General features: G+C 47.7%; 1 protein-coding gene and 2 long non-coding RNA genes across 3 annotated transcripts; all 3 read left to right on the top strand.

Annotated features, from left to right (window-relative positions):
- The first annotated feature begins 502 nt into the window (after positions 1 to 502).
- Positions 503 to 2799, top strand: LOC128821496 (uncharacterized). Its single transcript, XR_008441133.1, has 3 exons — positions 503 to 553; positions 1356 to 1404; positions 2693 to 2799. It is a non-coding gene; the product is annotated as an uncharacterized LOC128821496 (long non-coding RNA).
- A 1353-nt stretch (positions 2800 to 4152) lies between these two features.
- On the top strand, positions 4153 to 9521 carry LOC128822346 (serine/threonine-protein kinase PAK 3-like; the record flags this gene model as incomplete). The annotated part of the gene is made up of 4 exons (XM_054004042.1): positions 4153 to 4276; positions 4701 to 4888; positions 5320 to 5361; positions 9402 to 9521. Coding segments are annotated over 4 exons (474 nt in total), but the record flags the coding sequence as incomplete, so codon positions are not given.
- A 5534-nt stretch (positions 9522 to 15055) lies between these two features.
- On the top strand, positions 15056 to 16014 carry LOC128821501 (uncharacterized). Its single transcript, XR_008441137.1, has 3 exons — positions 15056 to 15452; positions 15627 to 15719; positions 15942 to 16014. It is a non-coding gene; the product is annotated as an uncharacterized LOC128821501 (long non-coding RNA).
- The last annotated feature ends 6960 nt before the right edge of the window (positions 16015 to 22974 follow it).

Raw genomic sequence — 22974 nt, 5'->3', positions numbered from 1 at the left:
CTGCACGCCAGGCTGAAGACAAGGACTTGTAGTTCTTCACTACATGGGGAATGGGCAAAGTCATCTTCAGAACTTAGCCTGCTCATCAATGAAGAGGGTCCTAATTCTTAGAGCCATTGTTCTTGGTTATAGCATGAGCTGCTGCTCTCTAAAAATGTCAAGGCATTCTTTAGGCAAACTGCTGAGAGGTAGAGAAGGTGCCCTCCTCTCCCGGAATTCACTTTGCAATATTCTTTCTGCCTTGGTGCCTGTCCTTTTCTGGTCTCTGTCTGCTCTGATGCTTTTCCCATGGGCTTAGTTTCCTCTCAAGGCAACCCTTCAATGGAGTGTGGAGAATCAGGCTCTGTGCAGGCCAGGTGTGCTACAGAGCTGCCTGTCTTGCTGGGGCTGCTGTTGTTGTTCTTGTTGATGTGAGTGGAGCTGGGTTTCAGATCTCCCGGAAGTCAGGATCTCTGTTTTGAAGTGTGCTTCTTGCATTTTGTTTCTCAGGGCGTGTGGTGAGTGTGGGAGATCCAGAGAAGAAGTACACTGGATGGAGACCTATTGGCAGTGGGTGAGTGCAGCCACGCTTACTTCTACAGAACCATGGGCCAGGTATTTTGGTGCTGCAATATCACGTGGGAAGTCAGGCAAGCTGCAAGCATCTTCAGCCCCTGGCTTTAGTCTGTCCCTGTCTCAGTGCTGAGGCAGTACAAGGCATCATGAAAGATCACTGGATGCTGACGACATCTTGCCTACCTCAAGGAGCAGGACCTGGAAGCCTTCCTGTCCCTCAAACATGTGGCGCCAGTTTGCCTATTTTCCCAGGAGACATGGTTTTGTATGATTCAAAGTAATTTGGCCACACTCATGAAGGAAGAAGAACCTGAGAGAGCAGCATCCCACCTGATAGCTGTCAGATAGCAGCTGTCAGTAGCATTTCTTAGTAGTATTTTGCTGAAAACAACATTCCGTGGTCAGGAAAATAAGGAAGGCTGTGTGGTGTTGCCTGAGTTTGGCAGGTAGGATGAAAAGAGAGTGGTGAGAAGGCCCAGCAGGACTGTATGTTTCATTGCCTGGAAAGGCACGCCACAGGCACAGATGCCAGAAGGAAAAGGCGAAGAAAACACCCGCATGCACAGTCTAGTGTGTACGTTTGAGATTTGTAGCAGCCCTTTCTCTTCCGGTTGCACCCAGCTTTTCCCTTGGACACTCTGCGTGGCAGAGGGCTGCTGGGCTGCTGTGCCTTTGGCTGAAGAGTAGACAAAGCCTGGTGGTTTTGAGACACTGCAGGCAGCAGAGAGCTCCTGCCTGGGCTGCCTTTTGCTTCTCAGCACTGACCAACTTCTCTCTTCTTGCCACTGTTCTGTTTCCAGGGGGTTTGGAACCGTTTATAAGGCCTTCAACGCTGCCACAGGACGAGCGGTAAGTGCCAACAGCCCATTCAGATTTTGCAGCCCTTGAGTGCTTTCCCTTGTGATGTGATCCGTGGCCAAAGCTTTGGGCCGCCTGACTCTTTGCTGCAAAGCTGTCCCGCAGAAGCAGCCTGTCCAGAGGCAGGCTGCAAAATGCATTTGGGACAGACTTTGTCCTCCCTCCCTACCTGAATGAATGCAAGGATGGCGGTGGTGCCTTTCAGAGAAGGACACGCTGGCTTGGACTTCCTGGATAAACATGCATAGATTAGCAGATGGCAAGAGCCGTCATTCCAGCCCAACTCCTCTTAAGCCCAGGTTCAGACACAGATAGGATTTCCCATTGTTTTCCATCACGTGGTTCAGTTTGAAAATATAATGCAAGTCCTAAAGAAGGAGAGATCTTGCCTGGAGCACAGTTTTGCCTTTCAGTCCTAGGGAACCTAGTTCACACACACACACACACACACACACACACACACACATATGCACGCACAGATCAATGAGAAGAAATTGATGAAGAGCCTTAAATAATACAACCTTGTGTTGATCCTGTGTTGAAGACATGGTGTCTTGGAGAGTGCCGCTGCTCTTTGGGACGATAAGTTCATAGTCCTTGATTCTTGTTTTTGGCTCTCAGCAAATACAACTGCATCTTTCTGGTAGTTCATTATCCACCTGCAGTGCTGCGCTCAGGAACTGCACTTGGAGGGAGGTGGAGGAGGCGTCCGAAAGCCCGAAGCCCTGCTTATGACCTGCCGTGCATCCATAGGGTACCACATAAAGGGTTATTCATTCTTAAAGCCACTAAAGAATTACAAATGACAATTCCACGGTGTAAACCATGTTCAAGATTGTTCTTCAGAGTTGCGAAACCCAAACTGAAGAAGTTAGGATGTGCTAGGATTGTCACTTTGAGTCGCCTTGGAGTTCTTTTTTGGACAGCATGGTCCCCATCATGTAGGTGTGTGTTTCCTTTGGCACCCAGTCAAGAATGGCAGCCATCTCCAAAAGGCTGGTGAAAGCCCCTAGAAATGCTAACGTATTTCCAGTGGTTTCAATTTACCTTCACAGGAGTAAAATTACTTTTGGCTTGCAAAACATGTGTGAATGATAATAGTAGTGATAAACAAAGTCTGTTTGAGAAGTCTGCAGGTGCAGAGAGTGCTGTTAGCGCTTTGTGGTTGATGGTTTAGTGTCCATTTCTACCGAGGTGACAAGGCATCCAGGCCTGTGAGTGCACGGAGAAAGAGGCTCTCGTAATGTCCACTCCTGATGGCTTTTCAATGTCATTGTAGGTGGCCATAAAGCAACTTAATCTCCAGTGCCAGGGCTGCGAGGATGTGTTGAAGGAAATCCTGGTCATGAAAGAATATAAGAACCCCAATATTGTCACCTACCTAGAAAGGAAAATATTCTGGCAGAAAATGGATCTTTCAATTAACATCAATCTACTCCTGCACAAGGCGTGGGAGGAGATTGCATTTTGTCCCCATGAATGCTTCCTGGCAGAAATAGCTTGGAGATCGATCTCAGAAACCTGGCTCTCTTACTAAGCCAGCAGCATGTTTCCCAGGCTCTTGCCTGATTAGAAAACCTTTCTCTTTCTCTCTGACTGAGCTGAGAATACCCACAGCCTCCTTTTCCACGGATGTGCCTTCCTCATTCAGACGGCACAGATGGCAAGCAGTGGATAGCCTGGGTGGAGTGTGTCTTCATTTGATTCCGTCTTCATTTACCAGTGACCTGGAAACAAAACTCAGCTGCAGTCTTTCCTTCATCCGGCAATTCTGCTGCGCACATTCAGCTCCACGCTGTTGCGTTCATCTTGCAGCTACCTTGTCAGTGAGGGTGTCCTGGTGGTGTTGGAGTATATGGATGGAGGCTCCTTAGCTGATGTGGTCAGCATGAAAAGGATGGCTGTAGGACACATAGCAACAGTGTGTCGGGAGGTAAGGGGCCCTGCTTGTGCTTGGGATGGCTTGGACAGGCTCGTCCCTCAAAAGCGCTGCAAAGCGAGTGATTCCATGTTCAGAGCTTTCTTTCTGTGTTGCTCTCATGCTTTGGAGAAGAAAGAGCATTGGGAGTGAACTGCCTGCCAGTGTCCCTGCCCTTACTATAGTCTGTTCTTTACTCTTCTAGACCATTGTTGAACTCCCTGTCTCGATTTCATTTGTATTTTCTGTTCTGCACTTTGCCTCTCCAAGCCTTTGCCCAAACCCTTTCTGCATTGCCTTCTTTGCCTGTAAGTGCAAAGGTGCTGGTGTCCAAGTTTTAAACCAGCAGCAAAGCCAAAGAGAGACTCATCTGTCACAGTCCCAACTTCAAAGGATGGCACGGCACCCACCATGCTGCTTGCTACTGAAAACTGACAAATGAGCTCCTTCCAAGTCTGCTGTGGAGGAAGCCCTATAACCCTTGTCCTCCAGCCTCCCACCCGACAGTGATCCCCTTGGTACCCAAGGCAGGAACTTTTTCTTTTTTGGCAAACCATTGCTTGTCCTCCAGACAGGGAGAGTGCATCCAGTGCAGCAGGGATCATTCTGATTGGCTTTGCAGGGGACAGTCTTGAGCAAGGACTGATGTTTCCCTCTCAAGCGCTAATATGCCTTGCCTTGGAAAGATCCTGCTCTCCTCCTCGTGTTGCAGCAGCAAGCACTTCCTCTTGCCAGCGCTCACTGCTCCTTTGAGATCTGTGAATCTTCAGGAGCAGTGTCCTTTTGGGTATGATGAAATCAGATCAGGCTAACTTTTGGCCTCCTGTTTCTTTTTTCTCTCCCAGTGCCTGCAAGGCCTGGCTTTCCTTCATGCCAACCAGGTGATCCACAGAGACATCAAAAGTGACAACATCCTTCTGGGCCAGGATGGCTCCGTCAAGCTGGGTGGGTGTTCTGGGTCAGGCGCAGCGCTCCGGGGAGGCGGTGTGGGGCTGCTTTTGAGCGGCTGCCGGGTGCCTAGCAGTGGCGCTGGTGAGAGGGCAGGGAGCACTCTGCCAGCCCAGGGCACAGCTGTAAGGGGCTGAGTGGTCTAGAGAGCAAGAAGGTAGCAAGAGTAACTTGGGTTTGTGTGTTCCTTCCAAAGGGAGAGAGTTACAGTGTAAACGTTCCGGTGCCTGAGGAAAAGCCAGGGTGGGAATCCTGGGGGGAGGTTGCTAAGTGGACAATTGCCCATGTCCTTGGCTGCAGCCCTGAGGAATGAGAGCCCAGCTGCTTTTCCAGCTCGATTCAGCACTGCATTCTGAGACGTAGAGTGAGGAAACCTTTTCCTTGGTTCCCTACTTGAAGCAGTGTTTGTTTTTCTCCTCAGCCGATTTTGGCCTCTGTGCTCCGTTCAGCCCTGAGCAGAGTAAACGGAGGTCAATGGTCGGGACCACTTGCTGGATGGCACCCGAGGTGGTGAGAAGAGAGCCATACGGCCCCAAAGTGGACATCTGGTCCCTTGGCATCGTGGGAATAGAAATGGCCAAAGGAGAGGCTCCTTATATTCGGGAACCAGTGAGAGGGTAAGGTGCAAATACGCTCAGAGAGCGGTGTCCTTCTCCTGTGTGTCCATTAGACAAAATCCCATGCCCACAGCTTAAAGTGCTTCCACCAAGGCCCACTTCTGAAAACGTCCTTGGGGCTCGCATCAGCTGTCAAGGCAAGACCTGTTGCAGCTTGGAAGAGCTGGGGCTGCACTGGAGCCTTTTTTCCTTTGGGAGGGAAAGCTCATCTCTAAGCATCTGCTAGGCAAGAAATTGCCACTGCAGCCTGGAGCTTAAAAGATGGGGTCTAGGTGAGCACTGAAGGATATGGAAGAATCACGTAGAGTCTCATGTTTCCTTTGGCTTCAGGCTAAGTACCTGATAGGCAAGCAAGGGGTACCAGACCTGCACAAGCTCAGGCTGCCCTCTGGCTTGTGTGAATTTCTGGGCTGCTGCCTGCAGATGGATGTGGACAGGCGAGGTTCTGCTAAGGAACTTCTGCAGGTACAAGGCAAAGCGGCTGCAGCCCAAAGAGCTGTTCCCTGTCAGGGTTTGTTCCTCGGCCAAACTCCAGGGCTTCCGATGGGCCCCCCCACATAGTAATATCCACTCTGGGTGCTTGTCCAATGAAAACCAAGCAGGATCCAAGCCTGGTTGAGATTAGAAGGGACCAGTGAAGGTCATCTAGTCCAAAACCCCAGTCACTGGCAAAGACATCTTCAAGTGGATCAGGTTGCTCAGGGTCCCATTCAAGCTCACCTTGAATGTTGCTGGGCTTGGGGCTCCTCCCAGCTCTCTGGGCAGCCTGTGCCAGTGTTTCAGCACTCTCCTCATAAACACTTTCTTCCTTAGAGCCAATTGAGTGTCTTGTAGCTTAAAACCATTCACCCTTGTCCTCTTACAATTGGCCTTACTAAAAGATTTGTCCCCATCTTTCTTAGAAGGCCCTACAAATATTGAAAGGTCTCCTTGGGGCTTGCTCTTCTCCAGGCTAAACAAGCACAACTCTCCCAGCCGTTCCTCAGAGGAGAGCTCCCAGCTTCTGGTCATTTCTGTGACCCTCTTTTGTTCTCAGGTGGTGTATTCATGTTTACCTGGTAGCAAAGGAACTGAAGTATTGCAATGCCAGGGACGGGGGCTTGAAGAACACAACAAAAGCAGTCTAGAACCAAGCGGTTCTAGATTGGTCCGTGGGAAGGCAGGGGCTGTGGGGGAGCTCACTGTGAGCATCCGAGGGCACTCAGCTTGTCCCTCCTGCCCCAGCCTTAGAGGTTTCTGCCAGGCAGACGGGGACAGCTGAGCAGGAGTTGTGCCAGCCCCATGTGCTGCCTGGCCCGCTCAAGTAGATGAGAATTGCTGTGGCTTTGCTGCCAGGTTTTGTGGCAGACAAGGAGCTGGTGACCAGGCCATTTCCTTGGCTGTTCCTGCTGAGAAGGAAGATGCCAGCCAGCACAGGAGCGGGGGGCATGCCAAGGCAGACACTGCTCTTCCTGCAAGCCAGAGCTCAGCCCATCTGTGCCCTGCTGCTTGTGTCCTTGCTTCTGGCTTGCTGCTGAAAACCTGCGTGTCCAGCGCTCCTGAGAACAACACGTGCGGTCAATAATTTCAGAGCCCTTGGGAGTCTCTTGAGGACTGCCCAATGCCCCACATCTCCTTTGGGCACTCAAATAGCCCATGTCTGTAGAAAAGAGGAGCTGGAATAAGTGTGTTGAGTTTCCTGAAAGGAACAAAACCTTTGCACAGCAAGCAGCAATCCCACAGTGCTGTCAGGACAAAAATGCCAGCAAGTGATGACACCTTGAGGAACGGACTAGTGCAGTTCTGGGCCATGTTTGCCTGTGCTAGCAGCATCCTGGACATGAAGGCTCATGTGCTGATGGTGACCTCAGGCCGCCTATGTTTGTGTATTTCTGGGGGTTAGAGGAATCCAGCTTGACCCTGTTAGGAAGTCAGTTTGGAAAAGAATGGTTCCTTTTTCCTTTGTCTCTTTTAATTTGGTTTGTTCCTTTTCCCCTTTGGGCAGCATCCATTTCTCCAGTCAGCGGAGCCTCTCTTAAGCCTCTTCTGACAGCCTGATCGCTGTCATCCCTGCAGCCAAGTCATGCAGGAAGCAAAGGAGATGACAAGGACCACTTGAGCACTTGGAGAACTGAACCTGTGAGAACAGGTAGAAATCCTGAGGGGAGAGGGGCCAGGAAACAGGCAGCCATCAGAGCAGGAAAGGAAGGTGGCATCTCCTTTTCCTCACACCTGCTGATCCTGCTTTTGAATTTCTGCTTGGGACAGCATTGCTGGAGGGCACAAAGTCACTACTGACGTGCACTTTTCAGGTGGGGGGTGGTGTGAGGCATGAAGCTTCCACTAATTATTTGGGAAGCTTGGCTGGCACTTCATGTGGAAGTGTCTTCCTCCCCTCACCAGGAGTCAGAAGGGCAGCGTCTGGAGGCACAGCAGCTGCTGGCACAAGGGGAAAATTTCCTGGCAGAGGTACAGAAGAAGCAGGAGAACAGGCTGCTTGAGATGAAGCAGTAAATTGCCATCATGCAGCCTGGGCGAGAAAAGATAAGAACCAGAGACAGTCAAGAGGCACAGAGTGTGAAAAGAGAGTTTGTGTGTTGTTTTGGACTCCTCTGGGCTCCTTCTGGGCACTGTTTCTCTGGACACTGTCTGTCTGGGTGGCATTGTCTCTTAGCTGGCCCTTGGTAAACAGTGCTGGAGAGATTTTTGTGTCTTCAGGGAGCGGTCTGGTGAGAGGCTACCAGAGCGCAGGTTTGAAGAAGGCAGGAATGGCACTGCAGGCCCAAAGAGAAAGGGAAGGCCAGAGCTTCCCCTCAGAAGGAGGGAGGTGCCACGGGAAGCCCCTGAAGAGCCAGGCTGGAGCTGTGGGAGAGGGCTGGCTGTCAGGCTGCTGAGGAGGTGCCTGAAGCTGCTGAGTACGTCCTGTGCATTCTTTGTCCAGTCGAGCAGTGTATTATAGTGTGTGTGCCTCAGCATGGGCTGTAACACATGTTCCTCCTCGTTTGGTGTTGGGAGAGACATTTTGGACTCCCTACAGAAGCCACTGTGGTGCTTGGATGCAGGCAGGGAGCACTTGGGGCATTCCTTTTGCCTTTGAGAGCAGCTGGCAGTGGGTGGGCTTTGCCTGAGCTTCCCTCTACAGTAAAGACAAAAGCAGGGATTGTTTTGGGAGCAGCAGATGGCTGTGACCTAGCCAATGACTCAGAGAAGGTGTGTGTGCTAGTCTGGCCACACTGATCAGAACACTTGGCTTCCTGGATTCCCTTTAGACTCCAGACTTGTCACCAGTCTTTGGAGACAAAATACTTCAGAGAAATTGATTGGCTGTAGGGCTGGTTTCATACTGCTGTTGTTTCTATGACTGTTTGTACTTCTATTATTCCTTCTCCAGATCACATAGGCCCCTGCCATCTAAATCCCAACTCTAAGGGCTTTTCAAATGAAAAGGAAGGAAACTTGCAGCGAAGCAATCGAGGAAGCAGAAGAGATGACCAGGACCACTTCAGGATTACTTCCTCCAAAGGCAGCTTGGAGCTGGACTCACAATAAAAGTCCTATACACCCCCAAGCCTGCTGGACGATTGCCTTCCTTGTCAGCCATGGAATAAGGCTCTACGTTCCCTTCTGAATTGGCCATTCTTTCTTAAAAATGGAAAGTCCCTCTAAAGGGCATTCTGGTGTGTTTTGGATTTGGCAACAATCTCCTCCATTTATCAGCTCCAACCTACACTGCCTTTGGAATGCTGTCCATTGGCTAGCTTTTTCCCCAACCATGGATTTCTGGATGAGGAAGAAAGGGCAATTGCATTTCCAGCCAAAACCCAGTGAAGAGCAGGGCAGCCAAAACATCCTGTGGAGATACAGGCTTTCAACTGGGCACATAGAGGCTTTTGGTTCCTGCTCGGTGTAGCCGGCACGTCTCCTCTGTGGACTGCTCCTGCCTCCCACGTGGCCATGGCTAATAGGTACAAGGCTCTGCAAGTGGATCGAAGAAGGTGGGCACATCTGCTGGCAGTACAGGAGAGCAGAGAGGAAACAGCCTGGCAGGACCCTGGCCAGCAAGGCAAGGCACCCGCTGGACCTGCTCTTTGTCAACAGAAAAGGACTGGGGGTGATGGCACGCTTGGGGTTGTCTGGGGTTCAGCAATCATGACAAGTCTCTGTGCTTGGCTGGGTTTGTTCCTCTTTCTGTGCTTTCTGTTGTCCCTGTGCTCTGCGGTGTCTACCCAGGGCTGTGTAGCTGCATGGCACAGCTAAAGAGCAGGAGGGCCTCATTTGTCTGCCCTTTGATATGGCTGCTCACGGCAGCCTTTTCAATCTGCAAGCTCCATCTGGAGAGTGACTTTCCCCCTGTGTTTGGTCTCGGAGGCCAGGGCCTGTCATCTGTAGTCTCAGGTGGCATTGAGGGCTGCCCAGTGCCTCAGGCTGCTGTGACCCTACCGCAGAACAACAGGAGACAGTGGCAGGTGGTTGTTTCCAAAGTCACATCCTTCAGGGGCCGTGTGACATGTGTGTCCTTTGTCCAGCCCAGCCCCAGACCTAGGGATCAGACGCAGGCGCTGCTGCTGCTGCCACTGAAGTCAGCGAGGATTTGGTGGTTGGTTTCCATCCCAGCAGAACTGGTCACTTATGAAGCCGGCTGCTGATGGCGCCCTGCAGATCTCTGGGCTGCACGGCTGTGAGGGAGCTGTTCCTTGTTGTTTTTCTCCATCAGGGAAAGCTGTGTCAGCCAGGTGTGCGTCTACAGGGCAAACAGGGAGTGCGCAAGTCTCTTCCATCTGTGTCTGCTGAGAGTGGTGATCTTTGAGATTAAGTGGCACAAAGTCAATTGCTTGTGGTCCCTCTGTGGGTATCCATGTTAGGTAATGCTGCTAAATCTGCCTGTAGCACAGCAGGAGGGGGAAAAGCCTCTCAGCTCTGCAGGAGCGATAAGCTGCCATTGATGTGCAGAAAAACTGCATTTTGTCTTTATGAGGAAGAGAAGAACTGGCTTAGCAGCGAGAGAAGGTGGAATGGTTCTTCTGATCTTTCCTTCTGCCTCGTACGGGCAGATCTCTGTGGCTCATAGGTGTGCCCCTGACTGGCAGTAAACGGGGGAATCCCCGGAGCCATAGCCAGGTTGGGCCATGAGATGCCGGCTCCAACTGGGAGCACAGCCCTGGGTGGGCTCACCTGCAAAGTGTGGGCAGACTGTGTCTTGGAGGTCGGTGCCACAGGCAAAGTCCATCAGTTTTGCCTGTCCGGTGGCCAGGTCGAGGAGGATGTTCTCTGGTTTGATGTCCCGGTGCAGGACCCCACAGCTGCTGCAGTATTGCATGGCCTTCAGCACCAGGAGGAACAGCCCCTGCACCACCTCCTCCGACATGGAGCCCCTGTGGCAGAAGGAAATCAAAGAGGTTCTAAGACTGCTCAGGGCGCTCCATCACCAACACGAAGTTGTTAGGGAGCTGACACCAATCCAAGAGCTGAACAACACCATGGAACCCAGTGGACACCTTGTCCAGCAGCTCGATCTCCACGGGCACGCGGATTCCATTGGGCTGCAAGAAGACCACAATGCCGTCAGTGGGGCTGATGCCGTGCCAGGGGTCTGGAAGCCCTCACCCAGCCCAGGATGCTCTGAGCCCTCCACTGAGCTCACGCCAGCTCTCTCCTGAGGCGTCCTGGCAGCTTCCACTCTCCCGGGCCTCAGCTTACCCCGCCCGTCATGTGCTGTTTTCTGCCGCTGGCCCAAGTCATTCACCAGCTCGCCCTAATGACGGATGCAATCCCGCGACACACATTTGATGGCCACCTGCGAGCCAATGGGAGCAGCGGGCTGAGCTCAGATCCCACCCTGCCCAGCCCCGCCTTCCCTCTCCTCTGCCCTCCCCCTACTCCGCCCCTTGCCAGCCCCACCACCCACCGGGGCGTTGTCCGCCAGGCACGTCCCCAAGCAGACGGTGCCCAAGGCGCCGCGGCCCTGCAGGTAACCCAGCGGAATCGCTCTTGCAGGGCCTTCCCTGCAGGCGAGGTGCGGCTGTTGGCGTTCGGGCCAGGGCTGGGAACGGTCCCCGACCTCCCCGCTACGGCCCCCCAGGCACCTCGGGCTGGGCATCCCCATCTGAACAGGGCACTGGCATCGGGCTGGGCGGCCACGCTGCCGAGTGGCGGAGCTCAGTCCGGGGAACCTGCAGCGGAGGCGGGAGTGAGGCCCTGCCGCGCGTGTCCTCCGCGGGCCCCGAGAGGAGCCACAAGCGGAGTCGGGGCCGGAGTCGTGACAGACGGAGCTGAGGGGTGGCGATGCTGCCCAAGACGCAGCTACTGAGGCCTGCCCGGCAGCACCACGGGCAGTACGGCGAGGGCCACCAAGGAGAAAGCGCTGCCGACTGCTCTATGGACTCGCTCCATCATTTGAGCAATGCTGCTCCAGTCCACAGACCATGAAACAGAAAGGGAAAAATCACCCACTTGCAAGAATGCCCAGAGCGTGCCGTGAAAAGATTAAAAAAAAGGACTCTTGCAAAAGTCCCCAGATCATGCAACTAAAATGGTAAAATAAGGACGCTTAAATGAGTTTGCAGACTGTGCCAAAAAAGGAGGATAAAAGGACACTTGCATGAATTCTTGGACTGCACAGCAAAACAGGGGAAAAAAAGAAAAGAAGGACACCTGCACAAATCCACAGAGTGTAAGGACACCTGCATGTGTCTGCAGACCCTATGAGCACAGAGAAAAAAAAAGGATGCCTTCAGACACCCTGCTGGGCAAGAGACACCCCCTTTTTAGCTGAAGCTGTTGGCAGGAGTTTTACCAAACATATGCCATCTTTATGCCAGTTTTGTTTCAATTTGCTGCCCCAGCAAAAAAACTTTTACTTACCTGTCAGACCATTAAAAACTTTGCAGGATGACAGCAACAAGAATGCCCTGCCAACTGCTCTGTGGATCCACTCCACCATTTGATCAGTGCTGCTCGAGCCTGCAGGCCAGGAAACAAAGAAGGAAAAGGAACCCATTTGCCCCAGACTGTGCAAGGAAAAGGGGAAAAAGGGACACATGCAGCCATCGGCTGACTGTATAAGAAGAAGGCAAAAATAAAAGACACCTGCACATGTCTGCAGACCCTAGAATTGCAGCTGAAAATAAAAGGATGCCTGCATTTGTCCACAGGCTTTATGGCATCAGGCGACAAAAAGGGCTCCTTTGACAGGGCGCACACTGTCCCAAAGCAGCACAAAACCCGCTTGAAGTGCATAACCCATAGCTCAAAGGATCCAAGAGGAACGCAGAACAGGCACCAAGCTCACACACCCTGTCCTTTGGCCACCAATGCTTCTGACTAAAACCAGTTCCCTAAATTGGAATGCCTGTCATTCCCGTCCGTTCACTGCGTGGCTAACATCAACCAGCAAATTGTAGGGCTCACTGAAGGAAGAACGATTTTTTAGCGGGGAAAAGATGCCGACTAACAAATCACCCATATGTGTTTGCATGACACTGGAGCAGCGTTTATGTTGGCAATATGGCAGGGACACGTCCTCTGCACGGGGCAGTGCCCACGTCCTGTGCATGGCAGGGGGTGCCCTTGGAGCAACCCTCACACAGTGAGGGTGCACCCATGGCGGCATTTGCCCATTCTCTCCACTTCCACCAGCTCCCAAGTCAGCCCTTCTCTTGACAAACTTCTCCGTCCAACACTGAGCTCCTTGTGCCTTTGCCAAAACCCACTCCCGTTGGCTTGTGGGAAACCTACAAGGTCAGATTCCCCATGGATGTGGGTTTGAAATCTCTGTCATGCCCACGATGGGTACGTGCTGCATAGTACTGCATTTTTCAGTCATTTGCTGCTCTCTCATTTCCGGCCTGCAGGAGCTGAGTAAATTGATCCTGGTTTTCCTGAGCTAACTTAGTCTTTTCTTTTCGGGGCCATATAGCTCACTGAACCACAAACTTCACATCTACTGCGGACAGTTGCAAGCACCAAGCAGGGCAAACGATCCAAAGTGCAGTTTCTGAAGAATTCTCCTCCGTCATTTCATTCTAGACTTCCTCATAACGTGCCTCAGTACCTCAGGTTTCCAGTCTCACGGGTAACAGGAGAAGGCCGCAGGTCAAGAACAGGAGTTCAGCCAATGGCTACAGGAAGCAGAGGAATTTGCAAGGCAGGTGAGTGCTGGAGCTGATGGAGGCCTGCCAAGCTGCCTGCTCTTGTCTTGCTGCTGAAACCCTGAACTTCAGTGCTCCTGAGAACAGCACTTGGGCCTAAATCCCACTGGAATCAGCATTTCTTAGAGGGATTGGCATTTGCTGAGGAACGGCGCACGCTGCTCATCCTCTTGGCAGTTAACCCAGGCCATGTGTTAGAAAGGACGAAGCTAAGTGAGTCTGTGGAGTTTCCTGGGAGGAACAAAGCCCTGTGACAGCAAGCAGCATTCCCAGGTTGCTCTCAGGGGGAAAATCCCAGCAAGCTGATGACACCTGGATAAAGGGGTGAATACAAATGTGAGCTACGTTGGCATACAATAGCAAGGTCTGGGACATGAAGGTAAGGGGCAAATAGTGTCATTGATGCCTTTGCTCAGGTGTTCCATATCAATTTAGCTGAAAATGTCAGTGGTAAGTCTATCATCTTATTACATTAGAAAAAAAAACAATAACAAAATGACTTTAATTTCTGTGGCTGCTTTGTCTCTAGGTTCAAACGTTGTTAGGTTTGAATTCTGATGCCTATTGGAAAAGTGAATGGAATTAGCAGAATTAATGCATTGTTTAGTTATTTTTTGGTTTGTGCTTGTTTTGAAGTATTAGCAGATGCTGCGGTGTGTCTAAAGTAGTGTTAAATTCATATGAACTGAGTGGTGGGATGAAGTCAGAAAACAAATTCTGTCTGGCCTGGATTTTAAAAATCATGTAAGCCACATTCACAGCACCTTTAGGTGAAAAAGAAAGAATGTTTTTCTTTGGTTTGCTGGTTTATTTGTTCATTTATTTATTCATTTGTAATTCTCAGCTGATAATAGGCACAGTGAAACCAGTGCAACTGCACTAATGATTGCTTCAGGGAGAGGCTTTTTGAGTCAAGTAGAGCAGCTGATCAGTATGGGAGCAAGTATCCACTGCAAATCCTCTAATGGCTGGTAAAAAACAAACAGGCAAACCAAAGCATAGATTTGTCAGTATACAAATGAGAAAGAATTTTCTTTAACATGTAAACTAATTGCTAACTTAACAGGCTACTGTAAGCAATAATAAATTTTGACATTCGAAACATATTTGAACTTCTGTTTATCACATTGTATTCCTGAAATTATAAATTGAATTCAGAGTCTTAGGCTGTGTGTCTTTTGAAGCAAGAAGTTTAAAAAAGATTTCTGTGTATTCTTTCAGGATGGCTGTGGACTGGGCTAAGCACTTGGGAGAGACAGAGGTGGTTGACTTGTGGGAATCCTACAGGTAAGCTAAAACAACTTTGTAGAAACAGCTGAAGGGAAATGTTGAAGGGAAATTTGCATTTTGGCTTCTAATCAGAACAATTTTTAGCTTTTTGTGCCTTTTAAGTCTGACCTAAATAGCAGGATTTATTTGAGACCAGGAATGTTTCAAAACCATGCTTTTTAAAAAACTGGTGTTTGTAGTCAGTGTATTTCTTTGATTATGTTTGATTATTGATTTGCACTTGATTATATGCAAATCCTAGGATAAGTATAGTTACAGTGGTATAGACTTCTTTCATGTTATTATTTTTTATCATTTTGATGTGGGCATTGCTATCATGATTATATGTCTAGGCAGGAAATGAGTCTAGTGACTTAGATAAATAGAGATAATGATTCTACTATGTACCATTTTAATTTCAGATGCTTATTTAGGAAACAAACCTGTTGTGTTTTTGTCTATACATTGTTGTCTATACATAGTAGCCATATGAAAGAAATTCAGTAGAAGTGACATTTATACTAGGTCATTCAAGAATTGGTTTCTGATTAACGTACAGTTACAGTTCAGTTGTCATTTTGCAGAGACTAGTATTTTTAGAACACTTTTTAGTGTAGTTTCCACTTGCATAGTACCTACTTATGGGAGGAAAACATTTGGGAAAACATTGCTTTGAAATACTTTTTATTTAACAGGTAAACAAGTAGTGTCTTTATACTTTGAGTTCTGACACTTTGCTTATGGCTGTGTTTCAATAAAGAGTAAGAACTGAAAGTTATGCTAAAAATTGAAGTTTCATGCTTTGTTGGATTGCACTTAAACCAGTGAACAGTAAGAGTATTTTGGAGGTGCTGTTCTGCTACACTTGAAAATTAAAATTGGAAAGGAGTAGTCTTGTTGGTGTTGATCTAAGCTTAGTTGGTGGCTGAATGCAAACCTGAAACAAACAGCCTTGATTCTGGTCTGGTCTGTGCATTTTGCTATTTGCTTCAGCAGGTTTTGGAAATCTGGATGAAAGCTCCCTGGTCTGAGCAAGTGCTAGTGAGCTTAGCGCAGAGGACAGAGAACTACTGACAGCTTATCATCACAGTTTTGATGAAAAGGTGGATCTGGACCTCATTATGCACTCACTTCATAACATCTGTCATAGTTGTGAGACCGGTAAGTATAAACACACACTCCCAGCCAATGATTGTACTTTGAGCCTTTGATGAATCCTGCCCTTCTTTTGGAAACACTACATAGGTAAAACCTTCCAAATGCTACTCTGCACAGTACTGATGGATATTTTAAGCGAATTTGCTGCTTAACTCTGCAAACCTGCTTCTCTTTCAGGAGCGATTTTAATATTTCTTCCTGGATATGATGAGATAGCTTGAGGGACCGCATTCTTTTTGATGACAGGAGATTTGCTGACCATGCACACAGGTAAAGCCTCTATGGTTGAGGTTTTCACTGTGTCTTCCAAAAACACTTAAATGTGCATTAGATATCAGGTTTTCATGCTTCATTCAAATACTCCGACTTTGGATCAGAAGAAAGTCACCTCCTGCTGTGCGCAAGATAGTACGTTTTAGAGGACTTTGTCAGATATTGTATTAATCTCTTTTGTCTTGCTTTTAACTATAGTTCTGGTTGTTTTAATTGCAGATTCTTTCTACAAATACAGCAGAAACCAGCATAACAGTCAATGATGTGGTATTTGTTATTGGCTCAGGCAAGGTGAAAGAGGTATGAGTGGTTAAAAGCTTCTGTGACAAGTAAACTTCCTAGTGTTATTCTAACATATGTAATAGGTAAATTTTAGAGTACTATTTTCTTATAGTAGGCTGACAGCTAGTGCATGTCAAGTAACAAAGATCACAGAAGTTTTGACATTCTTTTTATGACAAATACTGTAAAAAATTAGCTGTTAATAAACCTTGTAAAAGCTATTGTAGATTGAAATGTTGATGCATTTTACAGTTTCTGTTAGGTGTTTTAAAATGAGTCCATCTGTTTAGACTGCCATATTCCTGAGACTTAAGAGAGCACTGGGAATTCCCTTTGTCCTACTGTTGTGTCAAGTCAAAATCAAATCCATTAAGTTTTGAGTATTGCTTATGTTGTGTTGAATGCCCATTCCCAAATGACGTGTGAAGGAAAGGAGAGATAGTATGATGAGGCAGTTTTAGACCTATGTCTTTGAAAATGAAGTTAGATTTCATAGGGCAGATACATGCCAAATTTCTAAAGTTCCTGTCTTTTTCTGTGACTTTGCATCAAATGTAAGAAAATAAGGATGTGCTTTCTAAGTGAGACAAAGAAAGAAGACCTTAATCAACACAAGAACATGTTTTTTCCTGGTTTCTGATAATTCAAAATACAGTCCATCTATTTTATTGACTCAAAATTACCTACCGAGACTACAAAGAAAACTTCAAGTTAGGAAACCGTAGCACAAAGATAATGCAAAACGTGTATTATAAATTCAATTGAAAGGAGGTACTTCAGGTACCTCTGTGCCAGAAGCTGCTGGTGTTTGTTAAAATTATTTTTTCTATTTTTTAAAGAATTTCTCTTAAAAGCTTATTAATAACTTCTTTATTTCATGTATCATGGTTAATCATGGTTTTATGTTCCTTGCTCTGCTTTTATAGAAGTCTTTTGATGCACTGAGTTGTGTTACAATGCTGAAAATGGTGTGGATTTCAAAAGCCAGTGCTATCTAGAGAAAAGGCAGGTGATAAATGCTTGAGATTTGTTTTTATTTTGCAGATTTCAGCCGTCCTGTATGTTAAGAGTGAAGTGCAAACCTATAGCAGCCAACTATTCCCCAGCCAAAACAACTGGGTAATATTTCTAGGCTAGTCCAGTATCATCTTGAACAATGGCTAATACTTCTTCTCTGCAGTAAATAAAGAGTCAGCATGTATTTTCTTGGAGTAATTTCCCAAGATACAGAAAAGCGGCCCTCAAGAATGTCCCAGAACTTACATTAGGTCCAGGTTGTTGTTCCCCCATGAACTGAATTGCTCTTTCTGCCACGTAGCACCAGCATGCAAAGTTGTTTGTCCATGGGTAAAGGACTGCCTGCTGCTAGTTTTTAATTGATACCCTGGTGTCCCTTCTTTAGAAGTGACACTGAGCAGTGATTCCTTATTGACCATCTCCAAAGTACTCATAGATATTCAGACTTTGCATATTCATCAGGATGCTCAGGATCATACTCCTGTCAGCGCTGTGAGGGCTGAGAAGTTACGTGTGTAGATAGCAGCAACTGCCTGTAATGTTGTCATTATCCTCCAGGTTTCTGAGCATGAATTGTGAGCATTTGCTGTCTCTGTTCCTTCGTTCACACATGTTAGGGTCTTCATTCTACCATTTACATCTAGACTTCCATTTACCCTTTCCACTTTACCCGAGCTTTGTGGATGCCAGGGAGTATGATATTGCCGCTTTGTTCCTACTTCTTTAATTATTTTGGAGGCAAAGTGTGGGCCTCTGTCTGAGTCTATTACTTCTGCTAGTCCGTAGCGGGGGATTATCTCTTCTAATAGTATTTTTACTACTGTTTGTGTAGTTGGAGGTAGGGAATGCCTCTACAAAGTGAGTCAAGTGATCTATTATCACCAATAAGTGTTTATATCTTCCTACTTTAGGCAAATCAGTAAAATCAATTTGAATGTGGGAAAACGCTCTATGTGCCAATTCCCGTCCCCCCATTTCCCTTTGTCTCCATTGCCTCTTGTTGACCCCTTGACAGGTTAGGCATTGTTGTGTTATTTGTTTAGCTAAGGTGTGCATCCCCATACAAGTGCATTTAATTGCAATTTGGTCTATTAATGCCTGGGTACCCCAATGTGTTTTTGTGTGAATTGCTTCCAGGATTTTTCAAGCCACTGACTTTGGGAGTACCTCACGGCCATCTGGTAATTCTTTTCTATTTCCCTTCTCTATGATCCCCATTTCTCTTAGTTTTTCCTGCTCCTTTTCGGTGAACACCAATATCTGGATTGGTCCGTGTAGTATACAATACTTCTTGTGGGGATTCTCGCAAGCACAATTTATTCCACACATCCCAAAATCTTTCCAACAGTCGTGACAACGTTTGCCCTCTAAATCAGCTGCACAATCGGGGCAGTCTTCCCTAACCCTTTTGGTAATTACAGTTTCTTTTAACACTCTAAGAGCCGCATTTTTGGCCTCTTGATCAGCGACATTGTTTTCCCTTATTTGGTTACGTATCCCCCTCGGGTGGCCTTTTACATGAACTACAGCGATTCCTTCAGGCAACCTTAAAGCTCTCAGTACTCTCCTAATTAAAGCCTCACGAATTAATCCCTTTCCCTGTGAATTAATCAAGCCCCTTTCTTCCCATATCTTTCCAAATGTATGTATTACCCTTTCCAAATGTCTGTATTATAAGCATATTTTGAGTCTGTATAAATGGTTCCAACCTTTCCTTTTAACAGCTCTAAGGCCCGTAATACTGCATATAACTCACAAGCCTGTGCCGACCACCCTGAGCTTAATGGCCCTGATTCTATTACCTTCAAGGTTTTTCCATCAATTACAGTGCAACCTGATTTTCTTTTTCCATCTATTACTCGAGACGATCCATCCACAATTAATTTCTCGCAATCTTCTAGTTCTTCTTCCTCCAAATCAGGCCTTTTCTTTGTCTGTTCTTCAAGAACTTTTAGGCAATCGTGTGTCAAGTTTTTGCTAGGTTCTCCGTACAGAAATTGAGTAGGGTTTTGGAGGGAAGTGGTTTCTAAGCTTAATTTTGGTGAAGAAATCAGGATTCCCTCATATTTTAGGAGCCTAGCATCTGTGATCCATTTCTCTGCTTTTTGCAGTAACACTCCTCGAATGTTGTGGGGAGATAGTACATGTAATTCCCCTCCAAAGGTTATTTTTACTGTTTCCTCTACTAACAGTGCTGCTGCAACTGTTGTTTGTAAACAAGTGGGCCAACCCCTAGATACTGGGTCTAGCAGTTTTGATAAAGAAGCCACTGGTTTTTTTCCTCCCTGCCCAATCTTGAGCTAATACTCCGTATGCTGTTCCATCCTCAATGTTTACAGAAAGATAAAAGGGCCTTTTTATATCAGGAAGACTGAGAACCGGTGCATTTACTAATTCTGCCTTAAGGTCCTGTAGTTTTTCCTCATCTTCCTGAGTCCACCTAAGCAAGCCTTCTTTTGTTAGTTTCTCATATAGGAATTTTACTTTCCCGCTAAATCCCTCTATCCATTGTCTACAGTACCCAGATGATCCTAGCAGCTGTCTAACCTCCCGCTTCGTCCTTGGCCTTGGCATAGCCAAGATTCCCTTGACCCTTTCCGGGTCTAATTTCTTCATTCCTTGACTCAGTCTATGTCCGAGATACTTCACCTCTTTTTCCACAAATTGTAGTTTGGATTTTGACACTTTGAGTCCTTTCAGGCTTAGAAAATTGAGTAATCTCATACTCTCTTCCCTGACAACTTCCTCTTCTTTTCCAGCTATTAACAAGTCATCTACATTCTGAATCAGGACAGCCCCTTCTCTCAATTGAAAACCTGTAAGTAACTGCTCCAGTGCCTGGCCAAATAAATTAGGGGACTCTGTAAACCCTTGTGGGAGTACCCTGTGGGTGTCTGGGTCTTCCCATTCAAAGGCAAAATAGTCCCTACAACTCTCTTGGAGGGGACATGCCCAGAATGCATCCTTTAAATCTATAACACTATACCACTGATATTTGGGGCCTAACTGACTTAATAAAGTATAAGGGTTAGCTACTACCGGGAATCTTTCTACAGTCCTTTTGTTCCTTTCTCCTAATCATGTACCAAACGGTATTTCCCATTAGGTTTTTTAACAGGAAGGATAGGAGTATTAAAAGGGGACATGCAGGGTTCTAATAACCCTTGTGCTTTTAACCATTCGGTTTCAGGTTTGACCCCTTTCCTTCCTTCATTTGGAATTGGGTATTGCTTAACTCAAACTGGGACTTCAGGATTCCTTAACATTACTTCAAAGGGCTTTATGTCCAGTTGGCCCGCCGTTTCTGGGGTATACCATACTTCAGGGTTAATTTTCTGTTCGTCCTCTACCCAAAGAGAACATAATTTAATAGTAGCTTTTTGTCATTTATGTCGATTTCAATTCCTAATTCAATCATCAAATCTCGTCCCAGTAAGTTATAGTCAGCCTCTGGAACGAATAGCAGTGACCCTATACCTATTTTGGAGCTGGTTTCAAAAATCACGTCTTTAATTACAGGCACTTTAAAGGCTTCCCCTTTTGCCCCAACTACCTGTATTGTTTCTCTTGATAATTTACACCCTGAGGGAAGGGTTTGAACCGTTGATCTCTTGGCTCCTGAGTCCACAAGGAACTCCTATTCTTGCTGCTGGGGACCAATTCTCAGTTTTACCAGGGGCTCTGTTCTTTCCTGGGTCCCCAGCAAATAGAGCCCCTGACTTCCTCAATCTTCCTTGAATTGCTTTTCATCTGCCAACCTTTTTCTGCATTCCCGCCGAAAATGCCCTCTCTTACCACAATAAAAGCAGCTTCCCTGTCCACCCTCCTTTTCTCTTCTCCCTCCTTCCACCCTCTGGCCGCTCAGCTTACTTCCCTGGAACCGATGAGGCGTTCCCTTCTGCCCTTCACGTACCACAGCCATCGTTACTCTCGCTCCTTTCCTCTGTCCTTCTTCCTCTCTCCGGCCATACACTTTCTGACCTTCCCGCAACAACTCTTCCAGGCCTCTACCGTGCCAATCCTCAATCTTTTCCAACTTTCTTCTAATGTCAGGCCAGGCTCTGGCCACGAATTGGGCCTTTAACAACATCTGTCCTTCCGGAGTGTCAGGGTTTACTCCGGAGTACAGCTGAAAAGATGTCTGGAGCCGTCCTAACCATTCCGTGGGATCCTCATCTTTCTTTTGACTCTCACAAAAAGCTTTATTCACGTTCTGCCCCTTAGGAACTGTCATGGTTGGACACTGGCGCAATGCCAGCGCCCCCATGAAAATACACCTTCCCAAATAAATGCTGTGAGATGTTATCAGGAACAGAGCAGAGCAGGCCCAAGCTTAGTAACAAAGGGAAAAAAAACTTTATTAAACTACTTCTACACAAGACACACAGACTAAATCCAGGATGAAGACCTTTTAAAACACACACCCCTCCTCCTCCCAATTTCCAAAACACCCCCTATGAAACATCACCCGGGATTCCTGATCAAATTACCACCCTTCAGATAATCAATACTCAAACTATCAAGGGAGAGAGAAGTCTCTCTTGCACCACAGACCCCCCAGGAAACACAGTTGCCACCTCCTGTGTTTCCCTGTCACACATGGCAACCGCCCGGAGAAAATCTGCCAGTGTGACACTCTCCATTCCATGTCACAGTGCTCTCACCACCGTGCATGGACAGACTGCTCATAGGGCTCCTTTAAGGATGCTTTGCCACGGACCCAAAGACAAAACAGTTCAGCTTCTCATCCTGGGACTACAGTCCCCCCCCATTTTCCCCTGGGGCCAAGGGTCCAAGAACTGAGATCATCTTCCTGAAGACAGAGGGCATCACCATTCCCTCCTCAGCTTTCTTCTGTTCTTGCCATTCCTGTGCTGGTGGTTGCTGAAGCAGGTTTCCTTGGGTCACCACTGCATCCCCCTAAAATGCAGTCTCTATTGCAGGAGATTTTGGTTCAGTCCATGGCTAACAAGAAAAGTCCAGGCAAAAGCTACTTCATCATCTCCTCCCACCTAAATATTTCTTCTTCTAACATCTCAGGTCCCGGACTGTCTCTCTTCCACTACAAATCAAGGAGGAGTAATATTTTACAAAGCCCTCATTTCCTGGAAAGGGTTAAAAGTTCAGACTCTCTGGACGGCTGAAATCTCGGTCCAGTGTTCCGTCTCCCACGCTGGGCATCATCCCCCCCCTTTCTCCTTCTCCTCTGCCGGCAAATTTCCAGGTGCCGCCAGGCTCTCTGTCACTTTCCCTCTGGGGGGGGGGGGGGAACAAAGGCATCTCCACTTCTCTCCACCCTTCCGTCCACAGGAGCTGGCTCGGTTCCAGACCCTCAGCCCCTCGGCCTACCTGGACAAGGCCGCGTGGCTTCCCCTCCCCCACCCAGCCCATGGCTGGGCAGGGGAGAGCCTGCACTCTCTGACCACCGGAACCAAAGAGACAGTTCCCCTGGGAGTTCTTGCTTTTAACCCCCTGTGTTCTCAGAGGCGTGTCCATACTTTCAGTGGTCACTCCAGGTGCCAATATCCAAACCTGACCACTGATTGGTTTGACCCAACTTCCTGGAAAAAAAAATTCACTTCCATGTCAAACCACGACAGGGACTGAGTCTCTGATGCCTTGGATAAGAATTGTTCTTCAGTCTGCCATATGTGTCCTATGCAGGGGATCCTGTTTATCCCAATTAGGACGCTGTAAAGGCCACTTAGCATCTGCTTGGGGTCCTGCCTGATGGTCTCTATCCCAAATCCTCATACCGGCCATCCTGATCATCCCTCGCTTCTCAGATGTGAATAGAATCCCCAGTATTGACTGCATTTCGTCCCACGTACACACGTTGGGCCCCAGAAACTGATCCACCCGCTCTGCAACTCCGAGGGGGTCTTCCAATAGGTGTCCCATTTCTTTCTTGAACTCCCTCCCATCTCCTGAGTTGAGAGGTACCTCCACATAA

This window comes from Vidua macroura, chromosome Z (genome assembly GCF_024509145.1).
Source record: "Vidua macroura isolate BioBank_ID:100142 chromosome Z, ASM2450914v1, whole genome shotgun sequence".
Lineage (NCBI taxonomy): Eukaryota > Metazoa > Chordata > Aves > Passeriformes > Viduidae > Vidua > Vidua macroura.
Note: the sequence above shows the minus strand (reverse complement) of the source record. Positions and strands in the feature narration are given on the sequence as shown.